This window comes from Suricata suricatta, chromosome 7 (assembly GCF_006229205.1).
Source record: "Suricata suricatta isolate VVHF042 chromosome 7, meerkat_22Aug2017_6uvM2_HiC, whole genome shotgun sequence".
In the NCBI taxonomy this organism is placed as follows: domain Eukaryota; kingdom Metazoa; phylum Chordata; class Mammalia; order Carnivora; family Herpestidae; genus Suricata; species Suricata suricatta.
In genome coordinates, this window is record NC_043706.1 from 48,215,755 (window position 1) to 48,226,813 (window position 11,059).

The 11,059-nt window shown below is 44.3% G+C and overlaps 1 protein-coding gene across 1 annotated transcript in view; it reads right to left on the bottom strand.

The window, feature by feature from the left end:
* Positions 1 to 3,544: 3,544 nt before the first annotated feature.
* MCM3 (minichromosome maintenance complex component 3) overlaps positions 3,545 to 11,059 on the bottom strand; it is a 13,575-nt gene continuing 6,060 nt past the window's right edge. The window contains exons 7-11 of the mRNA XM_029943177.1: positions 8,470 to 8,610; positions 6,510 to 6,613; positions 5,890 to 5,975; positions 5,415 to 5,484; positions 3,545 to 4,265 (exon numbers count right to left, since the gene is read on the bottom strand). Of these exons, the coding sequence (XP_029799037.1) occupies positions 4,067 to 4,265; positions 5,415 to 5,484; positions 5,890 to 5,975; positions 6,510 to 6,613; positions 8,470 to 8,610 (600 nt within the window). The 3' untranslated portion in view covers positions 3,545 to 4,066. The remainder of the gene's footprint in view (positions 4,266 to 5,414; positions 5,485 to 5,889; positions 5,976 to 6,509; positions 6,614 to 8,469; positions 8,611 to 11,059) is intronic.

Genomic DNA, 11,059 nt, shown 5'->3' on the forward strand with positions numbered 1-11,059 from the left:
TTTGGGCCGCCTGGGTGGCTCAGTGGGTTGAGCATCCGACTGGATCTCAGCTCAGGTCATGATCCCGAGGTGGTGGGATTGAGCCCTCCATTGGACTCTGCACTCCCTGCCATGGATTCTCTTCCCTCTCCCTCTGTCCTGCTCATGCTCTCAAAATAAATACTTAAAAATAAAAAACCAAACAACAAACCAAGCTTATATTTCAGCAAATCAAAATAAAGCTAAAACTAATTTTTTTCTAAAAATTTTCTAGGAATTAAACAAAACCCCTTGAAATAAGTGGAAACATCCCAGAGTTGTACCCACAAAAAAGAGAAGCCCCAACATCGCTACCCTCAAAAAGTGGATTTAACAAGCTGACAGATTCATTCTGAACCACCTCCAAGTGGTGCCAGGGCTAATGACATGCTTTGTGGGTAGAACTGACATTGGGTGTTAAGACTCATAGGTGTTACCAGAAGGGACCTCAGAGATTACCTATTTCAACCATCTTCCTTCCCAGATGAAGAAACCGAGCATTTCCCTCTGAAGAAGCGGCTTGCCCAGCCTGATACTACGTCAGCCACATATGGTCAGAAAAGGAACTTGAACGCAGCACCCTCACTTCCCAGGGCACTGCTCATTTCCTCTGCCAACTCTGGGCTCTCTAAAGAGGTTTCCTGTGCAACCGTGCCCAACACTTCCACCTCCCCACTTCCCTACTCTATAAAGCTTCAGTGGTGATACCTGCTCCCGGGAGGGGAGTGAGGACGGCAGGGAAGGTGAACCCCCACACAGCTCAGGCAGGATGGAGGAGCTCTGGAGTCAGGATGGCAGCCAGCTCACACGGAGACTCATACCTGCCTTCCTCCACGGACCAAACCTTTTGGGGGAAACCCAGCCTCAGAAATTCTGGAATCATTGGGATTACTAGTATAGTTCAAAAACTCAGGACAGATGAGAAGAGGGTAACCTATTCTTTGGTTTCTATGAGCCTTTCTCCTCGTTACTTTCTTCCTCTATGTTTTCCTAATGACCATCCTCACAGGGCTGTTGTGAGGACTGAGGGAACACGCCGCCTACAACGGGGCAGATCCCAGGCCTCCAGAGAAGGCTGAAGAACCAACCCTTCACTACAAGCTGGAGGTCAGGGTCAGGGACCATCAAGGAGTGGAAGGGCAGGAGAGAACAGAATTTAGGAACAAGGGGAAACTGTAAACAGCTTTGATCAAAGGATCACATGTTTTGCTTTGTTGTGTACTTCAGAGAGGGAGGGAGAGAGGGTGTGAGGAGAGGGACAGGAGAGAATCTTAAGCAGGCTTACACTCAGTGTGGAGCCAGCACGGGGCGCAATTCCATGACCTTGGGATCATGACCTGAGCTGACCAAGAGTCAGCCGCTCAACCAACTGAGCCACTCAGGCGTCCAATAGTTTTAATAAACACATCAAAATGAACCATTTTTAGTGAAATGTGGAATTTGCAACAATAATGGAAGTTATCATGGAGTATTTCCATGCCGGCAGGCACTTCCCACTTGCTCAGTTATGTCTCACAAGCACTCTAAGAGATAGCAACCATCCCCCTTTTACAGATAAAATAACAAGTAGCTCACCACTCATCCTAAGTTATTTGGTAAATGGCAGAGGAGAGACTCAATTTCAGCAACTCTTACCAATTTTTTTTTGGACCGCTATCTTTTCATAATGACATTTCATTTATCCAGCAGAGTTCAAGACTAAGGTGGCCTAAATTTTTCAAGGTAAAACTTATCTAAGCCCCATAAATTTTCTCAACTATTTATTTTTTACTTTTTTTTTAATTCAATAGTTTCATTTATTTTTGAGATGGAGAGAGATAGAGCACGAGTGGAGGAGGAGCAGAGAGAGACACAGAATCTGAAACAGGCTCCAGGCTCTGAGCTGTCAGCACAAAACCTGTCACGGGGCTCGAACTCACGAACCGTGAAATCATGACCTGAGCTGAAGTCAGAAGCTCAACTGACTGAGCCACCCAGGCGCCCCTTCACAACTATTTCAATGACAAAATTAAATGTAAACAGACTTCTCTTTTTGAATGAAGCGTGTACTTCTGTGTCCTGGCGAACCCGGGCCATCTCAGCGCCGTGTGGCACGGCAGCACCCTCGGGGAGAACAACCCGCAGACAAGTCACCCCCTGACACACGCAGCCTGGCAGCTCCTGCAGCAGGAACAGGAAACGGACACTGGGCAGGAACATATCCTTTCGATGCTTACCAACTTCTGTAATGTTACTGTAAGTTGGGAAACTACACACATAGGTTTTCTAAAACCCGATGTAAAGATGGAGTTCCTAACAGTCAATTGGACATAATCACCATCTATTGTGGCTACAGAATACATGGTTTTCTCCCGTCAGACCCTTTGGTTAGCTTGCAGAGCTGATATGTCAGCAAGGTAAACTTGACTCTATAGCTTTTATAGACTGCTAGATCTGTCTACTCTCCTACTCTGCCTCAGTCTCTTCAGGTGTGAAAGATAGCAAGAGTCCTACTGACAAAATGTTGGACCTTTCTGGAAATGATTGTTGAGATCCTCAAAAGCCCCTAGCTTTTCTTAGTATCTGTACCCCACAGTCACTCCCACCCTGATACTCTCCATCGCCACCTCAATTTCTATAGTTCTTACTGGATGTAGCCCTCATTATATTTTAAAATTTCTCACTAACATGATTAGATGTGTGTATCACCAACCAGTAGGCCTCAAGGGCATCCAGTCCTATGTTTGCACCAGTTCAGAGCACAACGTAGGACTCATTGCCAGAGTTCAATTAATGTCAGATTCCTTCTCCTGATACCATTGCCCTCTCCTGTGCAACTCTGCTTTCTGGATTACTTCCGATAGGACTTGGATCTCACATCTGCAAGCAAACGAACAAAACCACCAACGTGAAGCCGGAACTCCCCATCTTCTGCTCCGTGGTTTCAGGGTAAGGTGCTCCCCTCATCAGCAAGGGAGAAGAACCTCACCAATCACAGCGTGGAGAACTGACAGGATCTCCTGTTCAGAGCAGTTTCCAATTCAGGTGATGAGGCCCCCATAAAGTCGCACTTCCCCTCCATGAATTCCTGTGCAGAGAGACTGGCAAACCCTAAGAGCTGAACATCCAAGTGCAAGTGACTTCACAAGGATCCTGTAAGGAGATCACCTTATCAGCCAGGACTCACAATACTGAGGGGTCTGACATACTAGGTATTGCTTCTCCATGAAGGGGTTTTGATTCAGGCTCAGAAAAGACAGGCAAGGATCAATTCTCCGGGACTTTCACTCACCAGCCCCCACCCCCCAACCCCTGTGGCCATTTAGCTATGTCAAATTGGCAAAATTTGATTTATACACGCTTATCTGGTAAACGCTAGTATCACTGAGGAAGAAAACCGCTTCAAGACCTAACCCCCACACAGCAGTCTGCTGCCACCATGTGGTGACTTGGTGCAACTGTGGAGCAGCAAATCCTACAGGGCAGAACTTTTAATGAAATCAAAATTAAATGTGTCTACCAAAGCACACAGTATTAAGGCCATGTGTATAATATAAAAATAGTTAAGTTTATTCAATGTCTCAGATATTTGGGTCAGAAGCATGTATTAACCTTAACTGGTGCTACAGCAAAGCAAGCTTGCTTGACCTTCACGACTTGCCCCAGAGCCTCACTCCACCAGCACAGAACCACTCAAGGCCTGTTCTAGACTGCGTGCTCAGGAGAGAAAACACAGCCAACACACACAGAAAGGACACACAAAAGAAAAAGCTGTGGTTCCCCTTGCCCCCTTGTCAGGGATTATATGTTATTTATAGCCAACAGTGGCTTGGTTTGTTCTGGGTAGGAAACGGGGAGAATGAGTCACGGATGAATGAATGGATGGACAGGTAGCAGTCTTAGTCCTGGCCCACTTTCTTCTCTTTATCCCACGGCAGCTTGGTCACATGTCCATCAACTTCAATTCAATTAACACGTTATTCGGGGAATGAAGGCAAAGACCGGGAGGGGAGAGGAAACATGGAAGAAACTTCCTTGGCAGAACCCAGAGTTCAGAGAGGAGGCCTCCTCAGATGAGAAAGATGATGCCTTCAGAGACCATGACCTGGTTGTCGTCCTGCATCTTGCTCAGCGCAGCCTGGATCTCTGCCAAAGAGAAAGGCTCTTCTTTGTCCCGATTGATGGATTCTGTGAGGCGATTCATGCCCACCGACTGCGCATGAGCTTCCCGGAACACATCTAAAAGGGCCACCTTGAATTCCTTCAACCTGCCCAAGTCAGGAAAAGATGGTGAAGGAGAAGTAAACAAGCCCAAGTGCTCTTAACTGTTAATACAGTACGGGCATCCCCCAGTATCCCTACATTATAGAGCTTCATGAACATGGTTAAGTACATATTCTTTGACCAAGGGAGTCCATTTCTAGAAATTAACCTTACAACTACGCTTCCATGAGTACACAGGGATAAATGTTTTATTGTTAACAGCAGCTTTATAGAACCTATGTGTCCATCATTAGAAAATGCAAATAAATCCATACTACATTAAACAAGAAAATCTAGGGGTGGCTGGGTGGCTTAGTCAGTCGAGTGTTCAACTCTTGGTTTCAGTTCAGGTCATGATCTCACAGCAGGGTTTGTGGATTCAAGCCCCACACTGGACTCTGCACTTTCAGCCTGGGGTTCTCTATTTCTCCCTCTCTCTAAGCCTCTCCCCATACATGCATGCACGTTCTCTCTCTCAAAATAAACTTAGGAAGGAAGAAAGTGAAGAAGGGAGGGGGGAGAGGGAGAGGGAGAGGGGGTGGGGGGGGAGGGGGAGGAGAGAGAGAGAGAGAGAATCTATATAAGTTCCTGAAAGAAAGGAAGGAAGGAGAGGAAGGAAGGAAAGAAGGAAGGAAGCAAGGAAGGAAGGAAGGAAGGAAACCTCCAAGTTCATGAGAATTGTTTTAAAATACACTTCAAGGGCACCTGGCTGGCTCAGTCAGAAGACTGTGCAATCTTGACCTTGGGGTCATGGGTTTGAGCACCATGTGAGGTGTAGAGATTACTTAAATACTTTAAAGAAAAATGCGTCTATACTCTACTGAAAAGAACCCAAGGTTACAGAAGACAAAAATTTTGTTCTTGCTTCAAGACTCCCTTTCCTGACCTCCCAAGGACACTAGATTTAAAATTCCTACAGAGAACTGTTTATAAAAAAAAATGTAAACAACAGTGGATTCTGGGTAAAGGTATAAAAGAGTTCTTTACATTATTTTTGCAACTTTTTTAAAGTTTGAAATTATAATCAGAATATAAAATGTCCTTAAAATCTTCGGGCCTACAGTTCTGAGCTCACTGATAACCAGCTGTTCCATACCCTCTCCCCAGAAAGCAGTCCTTGCCTCGGGGCATGTGGCATTCACTTCCCTACTCACCTGGATTCACTCAATTCCACCTTCTGGGACTCCTTGGTCTCCTGCGAGTCTGCGGTCTTTGGAGTGTGCACTTCAGAGGACAAACGGTTGCAGATAATGGGAAGACGACAGGTGAGCCATTTCCCAGACACTAGACAAGTAATCTCCACTCCCCACACCTCACTGAGTCTGCTATATCCTCACTTCCTAGGGATCTTAAGGGGCCAGCCAGGAAGCCCTCAACATACGGTATCTGGGATGCTTGTGCCAGGCTTGGCAAAAAGCACAGCTCATCAAGAATGAAGCAAACTACTGAGTAAACAGAGCCTAGTTTCCAAAGATTTGACTGGATTTCCCACAGTTCTCTTTAGGACAAACTCTTGGGCACAAGGCCCTGAGCAGGGAACCAAATGGGAACCCACAGATAACGCAGTACACAGAGCAACTGAAGTTAGCAAAGGAACCGCCCCTTTATCAATAGGGGACGCTCACCCACCTTGAGGCATTTCCTCCTCTGTGTCACTGAAGTCATAAGGGTCATAGGTGTCCCCATCCTTGGCATCGGAATGACGAGTTTTCCTCCTAAAAATACCCGTAACAGTCAAGAGAAAGGCTTTGGGGGAAATCCATCCTATGCTGCCGACCAGAGGAAAAGAACTAGAACTCTCTACAATCAAAGTCAAACACTAGGCGGAGGCCTGTACAAACTGCTACTTTTTCTTAGGAGACCAAAAGCCTCCGGACCAGAACACAATCAGGTCCTGCTTCCCAATGCTCTTTCTCTCTTACACGCCCTTATAAATTCAACCACAGGCATGAAGGGAAAAAGTAATCACGAGGAAAGGATTTTGAAAGATACACTAAAAAAACCCAAGTGAGTTAGCGCTCCTGGTCCTTAGCTTTAGCAGAAAAGAGGTCCAAAGCACCACACCAAAGACAACGGAGGGGCCTGCTCACTCTCTGCTTCGCCTGGGTTATCTCTGGCCTCCAACCCTGCAGGTCTGGGCACCGGTTCCCTAAAACCCTGATGTCGACCAGCAGTACTTGATCCACCTCCTTCCCTCTCCCCAGCCCTAACTTCAAGTCTTTATCTCGCTTCTCTTTGCTCCACCTTACCTCTTCCTCTTCTGCTCTTGGTCCTCCTGGCTTTTTTCCTCTTCGTCATCTGTCTCTGATTCATCCTCATTTCGCTTCTTACGTTTCTTCTCCTTCTCTAGAACCTAAGACCAAGCCAAGCACATGTGGGCGGGAAGGGTCACTGATTCTGGGAAACTGAATAAAGATTAAGAGTCCCTTCTACACCATCAGCAGAAAATCTTCCATGTCTAATAACTAAGCCTCTTCTGTCCCTGAGTCCCAGGACCAGGAGCAGAGGAAAAGGCTGCTACCTATCTTTAAAAATGCTGAGAAGGATGTTCAATGCCTTTCACATAGTAGGTATTTAATGAGCGTTTACAGTACAAAGAAATAAATGGGGAGAAAAAGGTTGGCTAATAATGGTTAAGTGGAAAACAATTCATTTCTTTACCAATCAGGTGTTTAAATTTAAGACAATTCCCATCCTAGCAAAAAAACTAAATAAACCAGGAAAAGCTTACGGACCCACAATTAAAGCCCAGAGTGCTATAATTCACTGAAGTGGAAAGGAGGTGAGCAACGAGGGAAAAGAAGTCCGGAAAGGCTTCAAGGCTTGGTGTCTAAAGTGACAAACACAATGTCTCAAGCAGAAATTGAGAGACAGAATGAGAGCCAAGTTTGATAATTCAACTTTTTTCCCAAGAGCTAGGAAGAGAGGCTCCATGTCTCCCCGCATCTCTGTATTTACTATATCCCAACCAGCTAGAAGTGCCCGGCAGCTAGAAGGAACCCACTCAGTTTTATATTTCATTTGAAATTTATTTGAATTCCCAGCATTACACTGTCAAGTTTTTGAGTGTATTGAGTTTGGATATCTTTTGCAGCGGCAATCCAGTGCCTTATTATGTAGTAGTATAACTACTACGTTTCTTTTTTTCTTTAACTTTTTCTGAATAGAAAACAGGCCATGGAGTTTTCAAGTACACGTCATCAGTGTGCTGACTCCTTAGGTGTAACCTCTATGACACACTGCATTATCCCACTGGGCTGATTTCCTCCTCATGGGGTGGGACCTCCTGTCATCTGGAAGGTCACTGAAAGCCTGTGCTGTTCTTAAACAAGGGTCAGAAATCATCCTGAGGTCGGGGAGAAAGCCTTCCAGTAAACTATGTGAGAGACATGCATGGATCATGGTTTCCTTTCAGGAGCCCAATCTGCATTGAATGTCTAAATCTGTATTGAATAAATGTAACTTATTCTCTGAACATGCAAGGCATTCTTTTTTTTTGTTTGCTTTATTTATTTAATATAATTTATCATCAAATTGGCTAACATACAGTGTGTACAGTGTGCTCTTGGTTTTGGGGGTAGATTCCTGTGATTCATCGCTTATATACGACACCCACTGTTCATCCCAACAAGCACCCTCTTCAATGCCCATCACCCATTTTCCCCTTTCTTCCGCTCCCTCCCATTAACCCTGTTTCTTCTCTGTATTTAAGTCTCTTATGGTCTGCCTCCCTCTCTCTCTGTTTGTGACTATTTTCCCCCTCCACTTCCACCATGGTCTTCTGTTAAGTTTCTCAAGTTCCACATATGAGTGTGTTATTTCAACTTTCAATGCGAGTTTTGAAATACCAATGGGATACCTTAAGAGACTGGCTAGGAAAAAGTATAGAAAGGAGAAGAAGATTATCAGAGTCAATCCTTTGGAAACATCTACTTTTTTAAGAGATAAAGGAAGTACAAGTACGCAGAGAAGCAACCTCTTGATGGTGTAGTACATCAATTAAATCAGAATCTCTGGGGCCTCTGGAGCTTTAGCATCAGTATTTTAAAGCTTTCCAGGTGGCTCTCACACACAGTTAAAATGCCGCTTACTCTCTACTGAGGACCTAAATGCAGGTGTCAGCCATGGAGAGCTGGGCAGCCCCGCCCTCCAGGAACATACCAACATGTACTCAAAGAAGCTCTCACACCCAAGCATCGGAACCCTCACCTTCTTGAAGTAAGCATACTGGACCAACTCGACAGCTTCCTCTGCATCCTGCAGGTCCACAGTCTTGCTCATGCGGGCCTTGGCATGGGCTGTGGCCAAGCGAATCAGAGTTTCCAGCGTCCGGGCTGTAACTGGTGATGTCTGGGGAACAAAACAAGGAAGGATTACTTGTTAAGAATTCCTTAGGCATACCTATAATCCCCACTGCATAGAAAAGGATGGAGATACTACCAGAACGACTCTACAGAGTAAAAGCATGGATTCAGAGCTCTGTATTCTATATAAACACCTTATAAAATTCAAAAAAATAAAAATAACCAAGGAGATTAGGTGGTGGGGGGAAGGGGAAAATGGGTAGATGGACATGGAGGAGGGCTGGGTGTTAAATGGAAACCAACCTGACAATAAACTATAATAAAAGAAATAAAATAAAATAACCAAGGAGATACAAGTGTTGAGAGAGAAAAGAGTAGGTGAACAGGGAAGAAGAAAATGAGATATCTTATAGCCAGAAAGACAAAAGGCTAGAAAGACTACAACAATGAAAGGAGAGTGATATTCCTTCACTGCCAGCTTGCAATGCTCTAGGAACTGAGTCATTTAACACTCTCAATAACTCCACCAGGTTTTATAGATGAGGAAAATGGGACTCAGGGCTTTAGGTAACTTGTGCAAGGTCACACTAACACAGCAGTGTGAAAGAGATCATCTGAGGACAATTTGTTTTTTTTTTTTAATGTTTATTTTTGAGAGAAATCGAGCAAGCACGAGCAGGGGAGGGGCAGAGAGGGAGGAGACACAGAATCTGAAGCAGGCAGTCAGCACAGAGCCCAATGCAGGGCTCAAACTCATGAACTGCAAGATCATGACCTGAGCCGAAGTCAAATACTGAACCAACTGAGCCCCCCAGGTGTCCCTGAGGTCAAATTTTTAAAGTAGGGTAAAATTCAAGTCCAGAATAGGAGAATTCTGGCACGCTCCCATCAAGTGGTTCTCATGTACATGGGTGCATACCAAACTGGTGTGTTTCTATCTTTTTTAAACACTATTGGCTAAGTGGTATCACTGGACTAATGAGACAGAATGTCTGTGTTTAGGACTGGTCATGTATATTTTTTCAGTTTCAAGGGATTCTGATGTGTCTGCCCAGTTAACCATTCCTGACATTATCTAGCATTTTCTTTTTTTTTTTATGTTTATTTTATTTTTGAGAGGGAGAGACAGAGTGCAAGCAGGGAAGGGGCAAAAAGAAAAAAAGAGAGAGAGAGAGAGAGAGAGAGAGACAGAAGCAGGCTGCAGGCTCTGAGTTGTCAGCACAGAGCCTGACACAAAGCTTGAACTCACGGACCAGGAGTTCTACTAAAGCTGGATGCTTAACTGACGAGCCACCCAGGCACCCCTGGCCTTCTCATTTTCTGGATTCAAAAAACCAAAAAACCAAAAAACCCACGACCTGAGAATGAAAGGATTAGTGAAAGGCCCAAACTGGCTGAAGACTTGGGATCAGAACATAGAGCTAGGTCTGTCCCATCTCCACATCTCTGTGTGATCCTTCAGTAGTGGAGCTGGTCACTTCTACTTCCAAGCTTCCCATATCATCATTTATACCCCAGCCCACGTTCAGAAACAAATATATTCACTTTTAAATAAATTCACCAAATCTTTTAATGGTTTAGAAGCTACCAGAATTTGGAGGTCACACACTCCATTAAAAGCTCTAATTCTTGAATAACCTGAAGAGTGAGTGAAATCCTAGCCTGCATTAGCAGAACTACAGAATCCAAATTGAGAGATTTACCAGACCCACTAAGACCACAACTAAAATAGTGTATTACATTCAACAAGTGGGCTTCTGACACTCTGAATATGTTGTTGACATGATGAAAGAAAACTAAAAAGAAAAGAGGGTCCTTAATCTGAAGAAGACAAGTCATGCACAATTACTAGAAAACAAAATTAAGACCCATGGGTCTATGCCATGGGGAAGCAACTTTTAGGCCCAATAAATAGAAGAATATTCTAAGAATGATGTACCAGGCATGCTGCCACTGGAGGGTCAAGAAAGTCTTAGCAGAAATTCCAGAAGATGGAATGCCTGTCTATGTGTGAGACTGAACAGGTGATTTAGGATCATGTCTAAATCCAAGAGTCCATATCACATAATAATGGTCTTAGATTTGGGTCTTTTTGCCATGAAATCTTATATGAACTTCAATGCCTCACAAAATATAGATAAATTCACAGGAAGATTTCTAGAAATAGCTTTGGATAATCATCATGGTTGTCCAACTAATCATTTGTCCAAGTCCAGCTCACAGTCTCCTCCCCCACCTTCATACTCCTTCTACAAAGTCTAAAAGAAAAACTAAGAACTTCATCTATACTCTAATCATCTTTCACATTCATTACCTTTTAGGTAGCACACTGTGGTATATATTTATAAATATGCATATATGATCTTTCCATCTACCTTCCTGCCTCCCCATCCCAGATCTGAACTCTGTGAGGATAGCTCTTCCTATCATAACCCTGCATGTTAGAACAAACACCAGTTCAGTTCCCAAAAGCTGCTCCTTATGTTTGGTAAACG